A 22107-nucleotide genomic window follows, 5' to 3' on the forward strand; every position below is an offset into this window, starting at 1 on the left:
ATTTATTTATGGCTCACAGGCAAGTTTTCTTTATCCTCTGTGAAGAATAAGTACCACACAGTGCAATTTTATACCACCCTGTAAAGCAATTGACTGTATGGGGTGATATAAAAATGTTATTCATTCATTCATTCATTCATTCATTCATTCATTCAATTTCTATACCGCCCTTCCAAAAGTGGCTCAGGTCGGTTTACACAGAGAAATAATAAATAAATAAGATGGATCCCTGTCCCCAAAGGGCTCACAGTCTAAAAGGAAACATAGGATAGACACCAGTAACAGTCAATGGAGGTACTGTGCTAAGGGTGGATAGGGCCAGCCGCTGAGCCTGACCCTCTAGCCTCTGAGAACTGTGAGGTGCTCCAGTGCACCTGTGCAATTAGAATACAATGTTGTGAGCAGGTGCACTGGAGCACCTCGCAGTTCTCAGAGGCTGCTGAGCCGGACGGTCAGGTTCAGCGGCTGTTCCCACTCTGCCCACCGCCACGGGTGGGAAAGTGGGCTGCTTGCCTCACCCCCCAGCCACGCATGTGAATATCGGGAAACAGGCTCATGATGCGTTGGTGGGGAGGAGGGTTCACGGGGGTGGGGCTCGTGGCAGGGGTGGTCCAGGCATCACTGTGGTGCACAATGGGTGCACCACTGTGTGTATACAGACACACACACACACACCAAGGAGCCCAAAGTGGTGTACACAGTTTTGTTTATCCCCACAACAACCGTGTGAGTTAAGTTAGGCTGAAAGAGAAGCGACACTGGCCCAGAACCACCCAGTGAGTTTCATGGCTGAGTGGGGACTTTCACTTGGTTCTCCCTGGTCCTAATCCAGCACTCTTAACCACCACACTGGCTGGCTTTGCTGTACATGTTGTAGGAGTTGGAGGATTAATGCTTACCTGCCATGATCACTTTAGCTAAGTGTATGAATTGGGTGGCCACTATTAACTTTCTATGATATGTGATCTTATGTGGATTTTCTTCTGCTAGTCACTACATGCATATTTAAGACCTGAAAACTGGAGCTCCTTCTCACAGACCGGGGTTAATGAAGCATAACAATGGAATTCACTGTTCTACAAACTGGTCTTTTGCCGTGTTAAGTATCACATTTTCCACGGAGGCTAAGATAAAATTAATTTGACAGTCCCCCTCCCCCTCCTGTGGCTTTTTGAAAATGTTTTGTTTTGTGGGCACCGCTGAAATAATTCTTTTGCTAAGGAAACTAGTATCACTATAATAGGCTTGGATCAAACTCTCCAGGGAAGAGAAAATTGATACTGCTGTGTCACACATAGGGATACTCTTGTGATTTGCTCGCCTGAAGCCCTTGTCCTAGGAAAGATTTGCTTTTTAAAATAAGTATTTGGGTCACATGTAGAGCTGCCATGAATATTTTTGGTGACTATCCCCACCACCACCACCCAGCAACAAAGGGATCTCTGGGAGAGTGTTGGGAATTGTGTGGCACTTCCACTTTCTGATAGTAGCATCTGTAATGACTCCAGTTTATTGATGAATCTAACTTGTCCTGTGCAGGTGGCTATATTTAGAAATGCAACCATACAGCTGGAAATATACAAAAATATTTCTGACCTTACAGCCTCTTAATTTTTCAAAAAAACAAAAACAAAAACACCCAAAAACTTTTCACACTAAAGAAACAAATGTACCACCTTGGGATTGTTTTAATGAAAGGTGGTATACAATTTAACAATAAATAATAATGTACAGTAATAGCCATTTGCAAAGACTATACTTTTTGAATGCTTGATCTTTGTCATGTCATATTAGAGCAGTTGTGTGATGAAGAGGGGTGGGGGGACATAGGGCATCATAGGTGTGCCTAATTAATCAATTAGCAGTGAAGGAAAATGCACGGGGACTCCAAGTGGTAGTGGGTGCTGCCTGCACAATATTCCCTGATCCCCCATTCACCAGACTGGAAACTTGACAGCAACATGTCAGACAATATAGTCATATTGTGATCCCATAGCTTGAATTAATTATTTCGAAAGGCCTCCATTTGCTCATTTGTCTACCCCAGAACAAGAAGCAATAACCAGTGCAGCCATGTAGATAGGAGATTCCGCCAGTCTCCCAGGAACTAGGCCACCTGCTTAGCTTCCTTCCTGGCTAGGAACTGGGCTAGGTGAGATCATGTGTGCAGGTCCCCCTTGCAGACTTCCCCTCACCTGGGAGTTTTTCACACATGCCTTCAATGTGGCTGGATATCTGAAGAGCGAGTCTGCTTTGCAGCAGATTCTCATGATGTGTAATTGGGGGGGAATTAAATTGACAGTTCACATAGTTGTCAGCTCCTCCCCACACTCTCTGGCAGCTCTTTTTCCTGTGCGTTCCCACCTACTTGTTCCGGGGTTTTCCTCCAACCAATCACAAATCGCACCACAGAGGAAGAGGCAGAGTGGTTTTTTGTTTTAGTTTGACAGCTAAGAGCAGAAGGACTGCATGACTTGCCAAGCTGCATCAAACAGGATGCTTAACACTTGCCTTTGTGACTGACTGCCTTCATCACCTCATGTTCCACACTCACACCCCCAACACACACCTAATGGAATCAGCTTAGACAAAAAGGGGCTCAGGCTACATCCATTCTGCATATCTAAAGCCTATGTAAAACATAGGAAGACACACATTTTGCAGCTTGTGCTTGTGTTTAACTCAGGAATTTCTCCCCCCCCCCCGCTCCCCGCTCCCCTTCTGGACTCCCTCCACAGAGTATCACCAGTCTGCAACAACACCTCCACGCCCTCAGCACTTGCAATTGCAAATCACTTAGAGCAAGCCATACCTAAAACAGCTGTCAAACTCTCCTTCACTGAGTTTTGAAAAACGCCGATTTACTGCATGACCACCCCATACATAACAGAGAAACTGCAGGGCATAACAGAAGTTCCGGTTCCCCCACCCCCACCCCCCCAAAAGCCTCTGAAACTAGAGGATTTTTTAAACCCGGATATACTTCAGGCTAAGCCAGAATGTGCAGCCTCCATTGGGGGGAAAACAAAGTCCTGTCTGTCCAGGTCCCTGATAGCCCGCAGGGACTTCGGGGTAAATCCAGCTAATATGTGGACTGGCACACTCCAATCTGGAGTGGATTCGAAATAAGAGGCCTGTCTGTAAAGCCTCCTGGTATTGACCTCTCTCCCCATACCAGTCTTTCCTGATACATGGTCTTGGACAGTAAACAAAAACTAGCCCGCAAAGCAGAATAGAAGATTTAGCCTAATACAAAAAGACAGTATTTTGAATTAGTCTGAAAATGCCAAGTATGCTTCATTAATGTTAAATAAAACAACATGAATTGCCTTACCTTTATAAGCATGCAATGTATAGCAAAATCCTTGCTCCCCTAACAACATTGTTTACCACTCCTTTGCTCTTCCAAACAAGTTGTTTTAGAGTTGTCCCTGAATCTGGATATCAAATACAAGTGACAGAAGTGCTGTAGAAGCAGATATTTAGACTTGGAGCAAATATATCTGTGTTTCTACTCACTGGGGCTTTTTTGCTTGATCAAACAAGATCAAAGTTGTTTCTTAGTTTAGTGGTATTGAAATCAGCAAACCTCCTTTTGGTTAGATATAGGTTTATCCAGCTTGGGTCCCCAGATGTTGGATTACAGCTTTAAAAAGACAAATGGTAGTTATGGCAATGATCCAGTCATCCTTAATTTTTAGGTGAATATGTTTACAGGTGAACGCCGTTATCCACAGAGGTTCCATTCTCTGCTACAACTGTGGATAACAAGTCACTGTGTCAATGGGATTTGGGCAGTTAGGTTCCTAAATCATTGATTTAAAAATGGGGAGGGGCAAATGAATTACAAAATGTCAGCTGGGGATGACCTCGGAGATCACTTCCAGCCAGTGGTCCCTCTAATTTTTTCATCTCTGTGCAGAATGAGTCTTGTTCTGGGCGGCAGTATCAAGGCAGTGTGTGTGCACCTGCATTCAGAATGGGGCCTCCCTGATTCAACCTGAGCGGGATCTAAAATGAACTGAGTGGACATTAAAAAAACTTGTGAGCGTGTGCATGTGCACACATCTTCGAGGGAATAGTGCTTCCAGCCATGCCGAAACTATGGATACACTGAATTTAACCCTCTTTCCCCAGCCAAGGTCGGATGTCAATTGTATCCGGTATCCGCGGAACCGCAGATGTCAGAACTGTGGATAGCGAGGTTTGCCTGTATATAGTAAACATTTATTATTCTGTATAGATTAAGAAGCTGTTGTGAAAACCTGGAAGTTAAAACATTCTCTAAGAGTAGCATGCATGGTGACCAAACTTGCCTAGTGGTTTTTCTGCAGTGTCGTCTTAACAGCAGACATAAAACAAGTAATGGTGCTGCTAAAGAAAAATATCATTGTCTGCTAGTATGACTGGAACTAAAGCTGAATAGTGAATTCGCCTTGGGCAAACTATCAGTCTGACTTTGATAACCCATCACTTTGAAAGGTCCTTTTATGTTTATGAAAAAAGCATGACGTCAAAGCGATGGAAAAAAATAAATACCCAAATTTTAAGGCTAAACTTTCCGAGTTTCCCCCACCCCCCCCCCCCGCAAAAGCTCCTTATGTGAACAGTTTATTTCTCTACATGCATAACTAATTAGTTTAGGTTATTATAAGCCTCCGCTATCGAAGTTGCTTGTGCCATTAGTGGGGTAATTTGTTTACTGTCCTTGTGTGTGTGAGCGAGCCTTTGAACTGGAATAGCAGAAAATAAAAGGAAAGCTGCCAAACGAGTGTCCTGGTTTTGCTAGGAATATATAAATGCCATGCTGGAAATGCTAGAGTATAATCATTACCAGGTGAGTTACTTTACACTCACTCGCCAAGTATTTCAGAGTTTTTTAAAGTTACTTTTTATTATGTTTGAAGCTACAGTACTGCATCCAGTTACTTAGACTTAAACCTCCACTGTGGCTGAGCAAGCCTAAGTATAGCAACCCTATTCAATAGTTAATAGAAAGGGAGACTTGATGGCCTTCCCCCAAATTACTAACTATAGATAGAGAAGCTAGTTGAATGCAATTTAGCTATTAGTTTAATTTGGTTATTAAAGGAATGAGCAATCTCTTTGTATATAGCACTCTTTCATGTTGTTATACAGATGAATGCCAACATAAGCAGTAAAGCCTGTTCCAGGGTGATAATACATAGCAGCTGAACATTATATGCTTTAGCGCAGTGTGCGTGATCGTTCGCATGTTAATATTTGTTACATTACCTTTTTTGGTTTGTGTATTATAATGACCACAGAGATAATGGTGAATAATTCAAATATTGCTTGCATCCTTTCTGAGCCTGTCTTAAATACTTTAAAAGATTTTATGAAATGTATTCTTAATAATTTATGTATCTCATGTGTATCTACTGTTACTTAAGCTCAATATCTTACTGATGTTTTTAAATTCTCATCTGTGGATTCTAAATGATCACCTAATAAAGAATAAAACAGGTTTTATGTCAGAAGTAATGAATCTCTATTTTAAATGAATTTATTTTTAATGTTTAAACTTGCAAATGCTGCACTTGGTGAATTGTGTTTGTGTGTATCAGGAGACAGCAGCTTATCCCCCCTGCCTTTTTAAAAGAATAAATCAGTGCTTGAGAAATCAGTGTCCATAGAATGAATGAATGAATAAATAAATTTATTACGATTGTTGATCAGAAATTCACTTGTTCATTTATAGAAGCCTCATATTCACAGAAACTAACCAGATGTTGCTTCTTTACATATTTTTGCAGGTGCAGACTCACCTGGAAAATCCTACCAAGTACCACATCCAACAAGCCCAACGACAACAAGTCAAGCAATATCTCTCCACTACATTAGCAAACAAGCATGCCAATCAGGCACTAAGCTTACCGTGCCCAAACCAACCAGGGGATCATGTTATGCCACCTGGTACAGGAAGCAGTGCACCCAACAGCCCGATGGCTATGCTTACACTTAATTCCAACTGTGAAAAAGAGGTAAGTCCAAATCTTGCATTGCGTGTGTTTAAAAAGCATCTCAGTGTTTTCCCCCCATTGTATTACTGTATCTCCCTGCCTCCCCAAATGTAAATAATTATCAGATTGGGTTAATGCATAGCACAGGTGTATACATCTACCTTTCATTAATTATACAGCTTACCTTTAGAAAATGAATAAATAAAAAACAATAAAGCATTTTTCAAAACCCTGATCCCCTATAGCTTTTTCCAGACAGCAGATTTTACTGCAGGTTTTCTGTGAGACTTTAATGTGAGTTGCCCCAGTCAAAAGTGATGCAAAAAGTGGATTTGGTTGTTGTTTTTACCCTGGATATAAATCAGGCTACACTCTAATGCTCAATGAAAAACCCGAATTGTGTGTGAAGTGCTCCCTGATAACTCACAGGGACTTGGGGATAAATTTGGCCAATATGTAAGCGCACACCTCCATTCCGGAGTAGATGCGAACTAAAAGCCGATTGTGAAAAGTTTCCTGCCCTTTGGTAAGATTATTTTTAAAAATGTGCTCTGTTAGTATACTTGGTGGGGGAAGATGCAACTGACCTTTTAAACTACAGAGTCAGTTTTGTTTCTTTGTGGAACTTTCTGGGGAAATGTTATTGTGAGTCAGGGTGGATTTGGATGGCATATTCTCCCACCACACAGTAACATTGTGCATTTACATGGAGCAGAAGAACAGCCTTGTTGTGTACATGGAGCAGAAGAACAGCTCTGTGTTGCGGATCCATATAATACTGCATAGTGCTTCCATCAGTGGCTAAACAGAAAAGTGAAAGGGGCAGCGACAAAAGAACAAGAACAGAAAAGTGGGAGCCAAGGCCTCAAAATGAAGTTCAGAGTAAACAAAACCCTTCCTACACAAATGTAGTCAGCCCAGTGCTTTCAGCAGGTCCACCATCTTCAGGGAGAATGAGATCTTATTCTTCTACCCTACTACAGCAGCATACTTGGAGCATGTTATTTCTCGGATATTTCTGGGGAGCTCACAATATGGGCATGGAAAGCAACAGCTCTGACCTCTCCAGCAGCTGGCACTCACAGAGCCAGAGGTTCCATTTTACTGTCGGGGCTAGTAGCGGCTGACAGGTCTGCTCTTTGTGAATTTGTCCAGTTGCTTTCTAAAGCGCTCTAAGCTAGTGGCTATCACCGTGTTTTGTAGCAGCAAATTCCATAACTTAATTGTGTGATGTAGAGGCATACTTCCTTTTGCCAATCCTGATTCTACTGCTGATTGATTTCACTGGGTAGCCCTGGCCAATATTCCACACTGCCGAACGTCTGTATTAGAGAGTTGCCATGGCGGTTGTGCAATGAGAAAGGCAGCACTGATGGTACTGTGACAGAGCAGCTGTGGAACAGCTTAAAACACTTTCTGGGCAGTTCTGTAATGCAGCTTCCAGTGAAAGTAGCTCTGCACAACTGCCCTAAAGCAGTTCTAAGTCATTCCACAGATGCCTGTCGTGCAACCCATCAAGGCTACCTTTTCTCTTTGCGTAGCAGACACCATGTGTCTTTGATACTGATGCTCCATGGTGCGTAGTGTCGGCCAGGGCTACCTAATGAAACTAATCAGAAATATTAGCAGGAACTGATGTTATACTGTACAGAATGTTGGAGCCAAAGTTTTAGTATCATATCTTTCTTTCCTGAAAGATATCTGAGCCATTTTGGAAGGGCGGTATATAAATCAAATTATTATTATTATTATTATTATTATTATTATTATTATTATTAATAATAATAATTATTTGCTACATTTAGACCCATCTTTTAAGTACAATTTAAGTACATTACAAGATGGCTTACAACAAAGCTCCAATCACAAAATGAAACATACTAAACTCAAAAATCAAAAATTTAAGGTAATGCCACAGCCAGCCAATTTATAAAAGCAACAGCCCTTAAAACACTAAAAGCTAAGAGAGAACTTGTTTAAAACAGGTATAGCTAAAGGTCAAAAGCTTCCTGAAAGAGGAGGGTCTTCAAGGCCATTTCTAGCTACTGCCAGGGACACAGCCATAAACAGCTTCCAGTCCAGTTTATTTTACATGACTATAAGCCCTTTACAAAGCAATTTTAAAACACATACATATTCCAAAACAAAAGATAAAATAAGCTAAAATATTCTTTAAAAGATGTCCTTTACAGTTTACTGCAATATTTTCCAGAAATGCAATATGAATAGATTTAGCCGCTTTTGCAAACAAAGCAGTTTGGTATGTAATATATGGATCAAAATCAGCCAGTAACCAATAGATTTCTCCCTGGCATTTCCCCCCACAAATTGAGTATAGTATTAAACTTCTTTCTAGGGTCTTGATTGAGAGAGCAATACAATACATAATGCTCTACAACTTCATAAGTGCCACAAAGGCAAAATTGCAGTTCTTTAGGCAGGGGCGTAACAAGGCTGGAGTGGGCCCAGAGACAAAATTTTAAAATGGGCCCCTCGCTGATACACACACACTTCACATGTGACTTGCCTCTGGAGGGTCTGTCGAGGCGTGGGGGCCCCCAGGCAGCCGCCTCCCCTTGCCTAATAGTAGTTATGCCCCTGTCTTCCATCTTCCATCTAGAAAAGCAGGGGGCATAGTTTGAAATCAAAGTTCTGTAAATGCAGTTTTTAATGGCACAAGAGAAAGACCCTGTAGATAAGGAGCACATTTGTGATTAACCTTGATTAAAAAATATATCAATAAGAAAACTTTGAAGTCTTGATTATTTCCATATTCTGATGGGAATCCAGCCCATAAGCCATTCTTCACTTTCTATTTCAAAGAATATTAAATCACTTACACAATAGACCTTTGGAATGTAGCAAATCCAGACAAAATATTGCCCAACCAACTTTCTCAACTTGCTTATTAAAACAGAGCTTGGGAAGACAACATCCAGGCTTTTCCAAAAGTCTCCTATAGTACAGTAAAACTGACTTTATGTATCTAGCTTCTATAGAAGGAAGCCCAGTCTCAGTTCTAAGGAAGGTAGCAGGGGTCCCAGGTGGTAATGACAAAACACTCTGCAGAAACTTATTTTGACAAACCTCCACCTCTTTCAAAATGTTTGGTTTTTGCCCCCAGATTTCAATCCCATAAACTGCCCTGAGACCTTGGGTTAGGGCAGTATTAAAATGCACTAAATAAATACATAAAATAACTAAGGCAATAACTTTCCCAACAAAGACTTTTAGGACTGGAGCCACTAATCTGCCTCCCCTGGAATAGTAGAACTTCAAAATAGCTGTGTTCAACTTTAGAACTTCAAAATAGCCCTGGTTGACTTTAGAGCTGTCAGTTTTATATTTTGTAACTGTGTTTTCCATGTGCCTGTCTCATCTAAATAGATACCCAAATCTTTGAAAGAAGATGTTTGTTCTATTTCATGTATGCTCATATTCCATGTATATTTGACCAGGCATTTACTGAATACCATCATCTTTGTTTTATAATAGTTGACTTTAAGAAATTCATTTTGAAAGTATTCATCAAATTTATTAAGAATGGGGCTAACAAACAGCCTTGTTTAACTCCTCGAGCTGTCTGTATTTAATCTGAAAGTGCCCCCTCATGGCCTAGTCGGACTCTTATTTTAGTAAAGTGTGCTGTTGAGTGGTGTCGACTCCTGGTGACCACAGAGCCCTGTGGTTGTCTTTGGTAGAGTACAGGAGGGGTTTACCATTGCCATCTCCCGCGCAGTATGAAATGATGCCTTTCAGTATCTTCCAACCGATAGGGCGATAGAAGGATTTGACTTATCTCCCTTGGAAAATAATTGGAAAAATTATGCTCATTTTCCAACCCTCTGGAATTATACCACAATGTAAATAAATAGTATAGCCAACAGGGGTGCCCACCAATCAGAACTGATCTTAAAAACTTCAGGGGGCAACATATCTTCTCCCAGTGCTGTATGTATAGTTGAACAATAAATTAAATAATAAATTAATCCATGTACTTCCTGTATTGTCACAAGAGACCATGGTGGACTTGGTGCAAGAGCCTGATTGCATGAAATACCACAATCGTTTGTAATGCTAGTGGTATTTCCAAAAATATTAACAAAATAACCAAGGGTACTGGCAGGGATTTGAGCTTCCAGAACAAAATTCCTTCCCTTTAGTCCTGTGGAGATTATTTCCCAGAACGTAGCTTCTCTATTTTCTATGACCTCAAGTCCCAACTCCTTCCATTGTTCATTTATGAAGATGGGGTTCCCTCCCCCACCGAAGGTTCTTAAATGCAGTTCATTGGGCAGCCAATGTACTTAATCCTGTTTCAGATTTAGAAAGCCTAACCCTTCTAGTAAGTAGTGCTAGCATTTTTTTTAGCATTTTTACAGTCCTTATTATACCATCCAGTCTTAGGAGGGAGTGCATGTGGTCCTGAAGCAGACTTCACTAAGGAAGGTCCAAGAGTATCCAAAACAGATAAAAATATACCCCTAGGGTTAGCATGTCCCACAACTCCTTGCGAACTCAGATCCATCAAACAAGGGCTATATAACTGCTCTTGGATGGATTGAGATATAGTTGTAGACCCCTTCAGTTGCTGACCACTGACTGACCACTAATGCTGACCATTAACAATGGTACCCTCTGAGATATCCATTGGAGAATAGGGATGTCCATGAACTGGCATTTGGGCCAGTTTGGTGGCAGGGGGTGTTACCTTTAAGGAGCAGGGAGGGTGTCTTTACACACACACCCTGCTGCAATTACCCCACCAGCACTGTTGCCAAAATTGCTGGCGCAGGGTGGCAGCGTACCTTCTTGCTTCCCCCGTCAGAGTTGTACCGGAAGTCATTGGTGAGCATATGTGACATGTGCACCAGCCACTTCGGGTACGACGCTGGCTGAGATGGCAAGGAGGTATTCTGCTGCCCCGCACCAGCGATTTTGGTGACAGTGCCGGCAGGGGAAACACAGTGGGGGGAGGGGGTAAGGGCACCCTGCCTGACCCTTAAAGGTAACCCCTACACACAGACACACCATCTGATTGATTGATTAAGTGCCATCAAGTCAATGTCAGCTCTTAGCGACCATATAGGTAGATTCTGTCCAGGATGATCTGTCGTCAACTTGGCCTTTAATGTCTCTCAGTGGTGCATTCATTGCTGTTGTGATTGAGTCCATCCATCTTGCTGTTGGTCATCCTCTTCTCTCTTTCCTTCAATTTCCCCCAGCATTATGGACTTCTCAAGGGAACTGGATCTTCGCATAATGTGTCTGAAGTATGATAGTTTGATCTAGCCAGCCCTAAAGCCAGGCCTCTGAATCGGTTCATCGGTCCGCCAAACCAGTTCATGTACATCCCTATTGGAGAATGGCTAAAACAAAATATAGAAACTTTTCTTATTTTCTTTCAATACTTTAAGAACAAGATCAGTGGTGCCAGAGAGGAGATATTTATTGTTAGCCTAGAGTTCACAGCGCCAATAAGCGTCAGAGCTATATTCCTTAAATAGGTTCCTTCATAGCCACATAGAACTACTGTGATTTACTATAGGAATTAAGCAGAGTAAAATTAAACACACACACACCTCCAGTACTCCAAGTGCCTCGCCAAGTGCACACTTAGCGATGCACTTGGCGAAACACCTAGGTGCACCTCAGCAACTTCAGGTTTTATATGCCTTGTCCTGAAGAGACAAGGGAACAGGAACAGGCTCCAATAGGTTCCAGCTGGTCACAGTTCTCTCCCAGTCCCTGGACAAACACACCCCACATAAGCGGCTATCATATTGCCTTACCCCAACCCCCCCACCAAATAACCCCCGTTGTTCCAACCCCTTGATCACTTTGCGTGTTGTTGTTTTGCATCCCCCCGCCCAACCTAGCTCCCTTATCCCTTTAAGCGAGGGGAAGGGGAAAACCAGGATTGTACCTTGTATTGCAAATGTGGCAGCACCTTTTAGTTATTTTTAGATAGATAGTTTTCCATTCCTTTGCCTAATAATTGCTAGCATGCAATTTGCCTTTTCTACTGCCACTGCACACTAGGTTTACATTTTCAATTGAGCCCAAGATCTGGGCTCAATTTGATCATGACCCTAAGATCTATTTCCTGCAATTTCACAGCATCTGTTGATTTTTATTTTTTATTGTAGTGTGCATTACTTTATTGGCCAGTTGGTTGTCTATTCAAATAAAATAAATAAATATTCATTCAGTTAGAAGAGTCCTTTGCTGCTTTCAGCATCCTGATTTCATTTTGAAGAAAATAGGGCAATAACCCTTTTTTACATGTTCCAGTGCAGTGAGCAACAACACAGTTTTCTCTAAAAGTCTTTTTTTTTTAAGACAAGATGGATATGATTTGATATGCAGTTGCAATACTATTTGCTCTAAGAAGCCTATAGTGTAAATACATGCCCAACCAAATATGTGGTTTGCCATCTGGCACATAATTAGAAAGCTTCAAGTCTTGGACAGCAATGGAATTTAATCGATTTAACTGAGTACAGAATTGCAGTCTTTGTATAATTTGTAAATCATGAATTTACAACTCATTCTGGATCATGAATTTACAACTCATTCTGGACATCTGCACATTCATCAGTTCTGTGTGCACTAGTGGAAATTGCATGCTAGCAAAAATTAGGAAAGGGATTGAAAATAAGATAACCAGTATCCTAATGCTTTGTATATAAATGTATGATGTCGCCACACAAAGAACCCCACATTTCTATGAAACTGAGAAGTTGTTTGATGAGGCATATTTATAAGCACTCACTTTTCAATGTCCTTGTTAAAATGGAAGGAATCAATAGGTTTCATAAGGAGAAATTTAGCAGAAGTGGAACTTTAAACTAGCACTTAGAGTGAAGAATGGTTTTAATGGACAACACTTCGGTTGTTCACTTCAGCGCTGTGCAAATTTGTCAAGATAGCAACTGTAATACATTTGACAAATATATACACAACAGAATTGTTGCTTTGGCTCTTGAAATCAAACTACAGATGGTGCAGAAGATCTGTGATTCGTGATGATGATGATGATGATGATGATGCTTGAAAGCATCTGCAGGGAACACTGAGGGAGAGAAGCTTCCTTCTGCACCATTTCCCCAATGAATATAATCCACCAAAGTTGCTATTAATCCCACCAAGTTAAAAAGACAGGCATTTATACCTGCCTTTTTCTCTTTTTCTATCCAGCATGGCTAACATCAGCTTGATTTCTATGGCTATGACTAGAAGTACTTTTGCCAAACTTAGATTGTTCTACTAACCCCAGAACATAAAGACAGCCCTGCTGGATCAGGCCCAAGTCCCATCTAGTCCAGCATCCTGTTTCACACAGTGGCCCACCAGATCTCCATGAATTTGTCTAAGCCCCTTTTAAAGCCATCCAAGCTGGTGGTAATCACCACATCCTGTGTCAGATAATTCCATAGACTAATTATGCACTGTGTGAAAAAGTACTTCTTTTTGTCAGTCCTAAATTTCCTAACCTTCAGTTTCATGGGATGAGCCCTGGTTCTAGTGTTGTGAGAGAGGGAGAAAAATTTCTCTCCATCTACTCCATGCATAATTTTATACACCTCTCCTCGTAGTTGCCTCTTCTTCACACTAAAAAGTCACAGATGCTGTAGCCTTGCCTCATAAGGAAGGTGCTCCTGGCCCCCGATTCTGCACCTTTTGCAGTTCTACAATGTCCTCCTTAAGATATGGTGACCAGAACTGTACACAGTACTCCAAATGTGGCCGCACCATAGATTTGTATAAGGGCGTATTAGCATTTTTATTTTCAGTCCCCTTCCTAATGATCCCTAGCATGGTATTTACCATTTTTTGACAGCTGCCTGTTGACACTCTCAGAGAACTCCAAAAGGTTAGTGAGGTAAGACTTACCCTTGCAGAAGCCATGCTGGTTTTCCTTCAGCAAGGCCTGTTCTTCTGTACGTTAAACATTGTTGTCCTTAAGTATGTTTTCCATCAAGTTTCCTGGCACAGAAGTTAAGCTAACCGGCCTGTAGTTTCTCAGATCCCCCTGGATTCCTTTTTGAAAATCAAAGTTACATTAATTATTTTCCAGTCCTCTTGGACAGAGCCTGATTGTAGATTGTAGAAGTTAAGCTAACCAGCCTGTAGTTTCTCAGATCCCCCTGGATTCCTTTTTGAAAATCAAAGTTACATTAATTATTTTCCAGTCCTCTTGGACAGAGCCTGATTGTAGTTACATATCTTTGCTAGGAGACAAGCAATTACACATTTGAGTTCCTTCAGAAATCTTGAGTGGATTTCATCTGGCCCTGGCATTTAAATCTTAGTTTCTCAAGACAGTTTAGAATACCCTCTCTCATTTCCTCAAATAGGCCCAGTTCTTCATCCTCGCAGCCTGAGAAGCTCCCTTCCGGAGCGGGTATATGGTCAGTATCCTCTGCTGTAAAGACAGACTCAAAGTTTCGCTTTCTCATTCAGTTACTCTGCAATCTCCTTATCCTCAATAATTCATTTCATTGTACAGACACTGTACAATGTACTACAGTGTCTCACAGTAGCAGTACAATGTTGTAGTAGCAGTACAAGTTGACATTCACACTCGCAGCTGGAAAACCAGTGCTGGCTGAAGCACCTCACTAATGGGCCACGTGGCCCTGTTTCCGCATATGGCCATGCCCCCTGTGTCAGATGTCAGACCTTCCTGACCTTCATCCAGTTACCATAGCTAGGTTGGAAGGGGCGGCTCCACAGGGAGTGGTGGCCAGATTCATTGGACCCATCCATACAATGGTGGTTCTGCCCCTGGCTGGTAACAAGGAGCACATGACTCCCTTGGCACAACAGCTGCAGTGGTGTCTGATCCATTTCAGGCCCAATTCAAAGTATTGTGACCTTTTAAGGTCATATTAGGCTTGGGACTCGGATACCTAAAAACTGCCTTCTTCCATATAAACCTGCCTGCTTGTTAAGATCTTCTGTGGAGGCTTCTGTTCACAGCAACATGTACATAAAGCTGCTGTGTAAGGTCAACAGGTGATTTGGAGTAATGTGTCATCAATATGCAGATGAAACCCAGCTCTCCCTCTCCCCCCACCTTTCCAAGGAGTTTGTCAAGGTTCTGAACCAGCTTCTGAGGTCATTTGGTTGGGACATGGTAGAAGGCCTTCTCTATGGACATGCCTAGGCTCCATTTATGGAGGCTTGCTTTGCCACTTCTCTGATTGCCTTCTGTAATTATAGACAGTTGAAGTAATAATATTATATTATGGTTGAATAAATATTATTCCTGGTACACTGATTTTTAAATGGTTATTCTTTCCCCATGGTTTTATTTGCTGTCTCTGTCACTGGTGTTTGATGCTGCAACTTTGGTTTTATTGTGTTTGAATGCTTTTTCATGTTGTGAGGCTCTTTTTATTGGAAAGATGAGATAAACATAGTACATACATAAAATAACTAAGCCTCCCCTTTTTAGTTCCATTGCCCTTGTTTGGCACCCATGCAGCTGCTTTTAAGTTTTAAATATGACTGAGAAAGATCTGCATCGTGTAGTTTGGGACTCAGAGAATGGGAAATAGCAGAGAACCTGCTGCATGAGGGGGGAAAGCACTTTGAGTCTTCAAAGCTTGCATTCTCACTCAAATGTTTGTACTCAACCACAAAAGTAAGACTAAAAAAAAGAGCATGTGTTCCTCCTCAGTCATGAGGGTTGTATGCTTTGAGGTTTTTGAGTTTTTTTGCTGTGGGCCACTTTGAAATGCACACCAGAGTGATAGCACCCAAATTGCTTACGTTGGCTGACGTTGCACAGCCTAAGGAAGCCAGAGCAAAAGCTCTGTCCTTAAAGGATCTAATGGCACGCAAAGCTTGCCACACAGCTGTAGTATGAGGGGTGGGGGAAAGGGAAGTATTGTTTGCTTCTCTTCCTCAAATGCCCTTTTTGCATTGAAGATGCTTGTGAATGTCAACTCTCATGGACATTTTCAACTCTCATGGACATTTTCCTGGACACGAAAAGGGCTTTTGAGGGCAGGGAGAGAAGCAAAAACCACTTCCCCCTCCCCTCCATGCTACAGTTGCATGGTAAACTTTGTTTGATTGTGCTCCGTCCTCCTAAGGTGGTGAAGCATGTCAGCCATTGAATTTCACAGAGGAACAAACAGAATATAAACAGTTACCCACTTTATACTTGACAGGGTGTTTCTTCTTCTTTAGTGCAAAAGGTCTAGTGAGAATCCGTTCTCTGTCAGCAGCAAAAGTTTGTGGAAGTAAATTCGATCCAATACAAACTGGATGAAAGAGATTAGGATTTCTACCCAGCATTCTTAAAAAACAAAAACAAAACATTGTTACTGTTGGTGAACAGTAACTTATCTCCATCTGTAATAATTGTGTTTTTGTATATTCTTCATGTATGTATTTACTTAACTTTCCTTTGGGGTGGTCAAAAGCTTTGCCCTTCTGTGCCATTAAGCACTGGCCCTGGCTCATTCAGAGTAAAACACATTAATATTAACGTTAGCCCATGCTTTTATTTTTCTTATTTTTCTTTATTGACAGGGCTTCTATAAATTTGAAGAACAAAATAGCAGGGCAGAGAATGAATGCCAGACTCTGAATACACATTCACGAGCATCATGCATGCAGGTACTGGAGGATGCAGGACTGAAAGGAAGAACAGAATTCCCAGTCCCATAATGTTCTGAAGAAAAGCTACAGAATCTCCTTGTGATAACAAATAATTTAATTATTCCTGGAGTATTCTCAGGATTGTTTCAGAAATTACATTTTTAGGTTTAGATCTAACAATATCAAATGTGATTGTAGCAAATAACTGTTCAGAAATGTGCATCTTAAAAGTATGCTTATAGAACTGGCTGGGGTTCCTTGTTAATTGTACATTTGCTAGCAAACTTGGCTTTTTGTGTTGCTGAATAACATATGAAAAACATCCCTCTTTAACTTCAGTATTCAGTGTCACAATATAGAGGATTGCATAGTTTGCCTTTGGAATCGTAGCATGACATATTTCCTGTAGGAACATAGGAGTTCAGGTATAAAAATTGTGTGAGACTAAAGATAAATAACTGGATAAAAAAGTCTGGAAGATATTTGAGGAGATCAGTATGTGCCAGAAATATAGAAACTAGAATATTCTAGAGACCAACACTTAAGCATACAGTGCCCAATCAAGAGCTTCCTGCCAGTAGGGGCTGCCCCATTCACTACAATTCTGGGACAGCTCTGCAATTTCAGTGGGTATGTCTACATGAGATACCCTTTCCATTGCATTAAATAGAGAAACGATTGGACACATGGGGGCTTTATGTGCACACTGGATCTCTCCTAAATAGATGAAGCCTTCAGGGTTGTGTGATGGAATTCTTACTAAATAGACTGATGATGTCTGAATCCAGTGTAGCATTGGGGGTGACAGTTTTTCATATATGTTCATTGCCAATAAGGTTGACCTTGTGGGAGTGCCAGTCTTCCAAATCCCTGATCAAATGTCTTCTGTTACATTCCTTCCCCTCTGCCTTCATTAACATTATTCATGGAGCCTGTTGATATAAATCAGCTGGCCTTGTGGACTTTTTAACCATCCTGATTTACCTCCACAAATCCTGGAAATTGTGGTCTTGAGAGACTGCTAGGACTTCTTGGCTGGCGGGTTCTAGCACTTCCATGAAATTGCTGATACCATCATTCTTTGGCTGAGGAATCCATGATAGCCCATCAAGTTCAAAGTGCATTTGTCTGGTCATTTGTGGAGATAATATGCATTGTTTCAGTACACTGATCCCATAATTTCTGCTTTCCAGATCTTGGAAATCATGGGAGCACCTCAGGAAGCAGAGAGCATTTGCACACCTGCAGGTTGTCCCATATAATATTAGCTTTCAGGGGATTTCTCCTGACACACCCAGAAATGGGAGTACAGAGTTGGGAGTGTAGGAAGACACCAATGTTTTCGTTTTTGGTTGATAGAGTGAATCTTGGCTCGCTCTCCTTTGCATCTTAATATTTTTGGGAAACAGATATGCTGAGCATACTGTGGGGCAGTTTTACCTTTCTACATATATGCTGATTTAATGAGATAGTTAAATTTTGTTCATATTTCTCCCATGATTTATTCCCCCATTATAGATGGATGATGTAATTGATGACATAATTAGTTTGGAATCAAGTTATAATGAAGAAATCTTTGGTTTAATGGATCCTGCACTACAAATGGCAAATACGGTACTTCCATTTATATTTTCTTCGACTGTATGACTCAGTACTTGTATTTCACAATGCCTAGGCACATTAATAGGGTTTGTTTAAAAATTGTGATCTAACCTTCTCTACTGGATGCCTTCCCTAATGGAAATGTTGTTATGATATCATCAATAATATAATCACCCAAAGTAAGAGAAACAAACAACTCCACATGCTGATTGCACAAATCTGATCTGATTTGTTTTATTTCATCATTAATTAGTTTATTTAGTAGAGCTTCACAATCTCCTCACCATAAGTCCTTGTTCCTCAGAGGACCAGTTCCTGTTCTTGTTTCCAGAGCCACATCTTTGCCTCAACCTGTCTTTGGCTTTTATGTAATTTTGGCAGGTTTGTTGTACTGCCTCTGGAAGAAGCAGAGCATGGAAGCAAGTATGTTTAGGCTGCTTGTCAGAATGTGTTTCCCAACAACTTTAGGCTAAGATGATGAAAGTAGTTGAGAAACACATCTTGTGATTGCTAGGCAACTACAGTGTGTGCTTCCTCTACTTTCCTACACTTGACAAAGTGGATGGTTAAACTGTACCACAAATAGGCCCAGTGCCCTTCATACAACAGCCTATCTGTCCACTGTCAATATGGTGGAAATAGGACTGTATTCCAGATTAATTCCCAAGTGTCTATAGGTTTGTCTTCAAACAAGCAATCCAAATTACTTGTTTTGCTCACTGTGATTTAGTGGCATATTAGCATGAGGTCAATCCTTGCTTTGGAAAAAGAGCAGCTATCCCACTTTTAAAAGAGTTGTTTGTATACTTGATCTTAAAGTTTGTATTCATGAGATATTGGGGCTCCTGATGAAAGGTGTTAAAAAAAAATCTCAACAGAGGAAGTTGCTTGCCTGCAGCTTATAAATAGCTCTACCGAGAGAACAAAGATTCTGTTGTTCTTTTGCAAAGGATCAGACCCCATTTGCTACTTTTGGCTGTGCTCAATTGCTATTCAAGTAACTGCAAACATACTAAAGTGCCATTTATATAAGAAGCATTAAATGTGATGCTATAAATTTCTACACTGGCCCTTCACCTCTGTCATAAATCTGATTCAGGGTCACAAGTAAGATTTCTTTGATCTGCTTTGACTAGATAATGGCACATACATAATCAAACCAGTTGCATTTCTTGTTAGTGTTTGACAGTATCTAAAATGGACTGTTGCCTTTTTCTAACAGCAGCACATTCTGATTTCGTGTACAAAATGTACCATGTTAGTATTGACAAATATTAGGAGCAGGAGAATTACACAGGTAATTCCATGGTACATTCTTCAGGGAAAGAAATAAAACCCTTTTTGCTCGTTTGCTTTCATTATTCTCCAAAGCTGTATACTAAAACTTACTTAACACAGGTTAGTGTAGTCCTTGGCTAACTCACATTTGATTAATTTTCATAATCTAAGTAAGATGTGCATGCAATCAATCTAACAGATAAAAATTTGCATTACAAAATCATACCACTCCTAAATTGTGTGCACACACACACACTAGAGGGGAAAGCAATATACCAACTTAACTTATAAAAAAACAACAACCCCAAAAGTTAAAATTAATATTGTTAGCCAATTAAATATTCAGCTTTCAAAAAAGTTAGTATAATTTCCCTATATTTTCCTAACTTGATAGACTAAGCATATTCACAGTAACCGTATCATAACTTGACAATATCATTTCACTCAAGCTTTCTTGACTGTACTTGTTGTTCCAAAATCTTCTGATTTTATTCCAGTTAGTTTCAAAGCTATGTAACCATAGCTTTATTTTCCCCAAAACATGCCCTTGAGGATTATGCCACTCTTGAGGGTTGTATGGTGTTCAAGGACATATTTTTGGGAAGCACAGCAGGTTTCAGAGGGAAGAGGGAATTTGCAAAACAAAAAACCTGCCTGGTAGCACTAACAGAGGACTAGCTCTGGATGTCTGCCATTTACATTGGGAGTGTGTCTATTGATCTCAATGGGTCTTGCAAGTTAGCACATCCATGTTGCCAAACAAATAAATAATGAATACTAGTTTTTTATTAAAATTAATCCTACCTTTTGATCCACATGGCTCCACAAAGCACCTTGCAGTAAACTTTAAACAGCAGTGCATAATCAAAGCACGGTAAGGAAAAAAACAACCACCAGGGTGACAAAGCCTCAACAACCAACAGAACCAAGCAAAAATGTAAAATGTCAGCTGCAATATGTTGTGTTTTATAACAAACCAGTTAGCTCTCTAGAAATGTACTAAAATTGAACAAAGTTGAAGCAAAAACAACTCTCCCTGGGAAGGGAAAGCCAGTTTCACTGCCACTGTGGTAAAGATTCTCTGCCATGTAGCCACTCACCCCAACTCAAACAGTGAAAGGTGGGTCATAAGCGAGAAGGCACTTCTTAAGACATGAAGAAATGAGGGCAACAGGCCTATCTACCTTTGGGGTCATGGGACTGAATATTAAGGTGGGAAAGAGATCCTATTTTTGCCTCAATAGCTCTTCCTGACAGACAGCTGGGGTCTACCTCCCCGCCTTCCGCCGAACCACCAGAATGATAGTATGTGATGATGTTAATACTGCTCTGATGAGGGCTTCGGGGCGGAGAGGGAGATGGCAACTGCCAGTTGCTTTTATCTTGTATTATTTTTCTGGTACCTTTTGGGAAGAAAAATGGCAACTGCCAGCTGCCACCTGGAATTCCAGCAGTGGCAGTGAGTTCCCCTTCTCAGATTATGCCATCCTTCCAAAAATCTCCAAAGTATCCTCAGTATTTTCACAGCCAGGGAATGGGATTTGCAAAAGTAGGGGCATTTTGAACCAACCCCAGTTAAAAAACAGCACTTTGAATTGGGCCTGAAAGAAAGCCAAAGGAATTGTCATAAAACTGGAGTTGTCCTCCAAGTGGCCTGCACCACATAGCACCCTGGTGCTGCATTCTGTACCAGTTTCAGTTTCTGAACACTTGTTTAAAAGATCCATATTCATGCATTCTACTTACACAGCCTATATGAAGTTACATTTGGAAAGGGGGCACTAATACAAAATCCTTTGCAATTATTAAAGTTTGTCTTTCTATGCCATTGGGATTCTGCGTGAAATCTGGCAAATAATCCATATCCTCTTTTATCCTTTCCAGTTACCTGTCTCTGGCAATCTGGTGGATCTTTATGGCAACCAAGGTATGCCTCCTCCAGGTCTCAACATCAGCAATTCTTGCCCTGCTAACCTTCCTAATATAAAAAGGGAACTTACAGGTAAATAAGGCTATTTTTAAAAAACATGATTTTCTAATAACTGTTAGGAACATAATCCCTCTCCTGGATCATATCAAAGCTTCATCTGTTCCTTCATTCTGCCTCTAATAGCAGCCAGCCAGATGCTTCTGGAAAGCCCACAATAGGGAATAAAGGTTGTTGCTTCAACATATTTGACTTGCAGGGGCACACGTCTTCTGAACACGGAGGTTTCCTTAATTCTCATGGTTAAATACCTATCAGTAGATTTCCATACATGTGTTAAGTTCCATTTTTAAATAGTTTAAGGGAGTCTCACTCAGTAGAGCTTTGTTCAGTCATTCATCTACCCAGGAACAGTGTACAGGGGGAGGAGGAATGGCTGGCTAGACCACCCTCACATCTGTTTGCTCCAAAGCCACATCTGCCAGAACTCCCCAAACAGCACTCCCCTGCTGGATCAGGCCCAAGGCCTATCTAATCCAGCATCCTGTTTCCCAGATGCCTCTGGGAAACCCAAAGGCAAGAGGTGAGGGCATGCCCGCTCTGCTGCTGTTGCTCACCTGCAACTGGTATTGAGAGGCATCTTGTCTCTGAGGCTGGAGGTGGCCTGTAGCCACCAGACCAGTAGCCATTGATAGACCT

The 22107-nt window shown here is 41.1% G+C and overlaps 1 protein-coding gene across 11 annotated transcripts in view; it reads left to right on the top strand.

The window, feature by feature from the left end:
• Positions 1-22107, top strand: part of MITF (melanocyte inducing transcription factor) — a 227183-nt gene that overhangs the window by 191247 nt on the left and 13829 nt on the right. For 7 of the 11 annotated variants that reach the window (XM_053296529.1, XM_053296532.1, XM_053296521.1 and 4 more), the window contains exons 3-7: positions 5778-6005; positions 13828-13860; positions 16533-16619; positions 18120-18215; positions 21366-21483. In XM_053296529.1, the coding sequence (XP_053152504.1) occupies positions 5778-6005; positions 13828-13860; positions 16533-16619; positions 18120-18215; positions 21366-21483 (562 nt within the window). The remainder of the gene's footprint in view (positions 1-5777; positions 6006-13827; positions 13861-16532; positions 16620-18119; positions 18216-21365; positions 21484-22107) is intronic. The other 4 variants (XM_053296524.1, XM_053296525.1, XM_053296526.1 and 1 more) reach the window with 2 other exon arrangements.

Source organism: Hemicordylus capensis, chromosome 2 (assembly GCF_027244095.1).
Source record: "Hemicordylus capensis ecotype Gifberg chromosome 2, rHemCap1.1.pri, whole genome shotgun sequence".
Classification (NCBI taxonomy): domain Eukaryota; kingdom Metazoa; phylum Chordata; class Lepidosauria; order Squamata; family Cordylidae; genus Hemicordylus; species Hemicordylus capensis.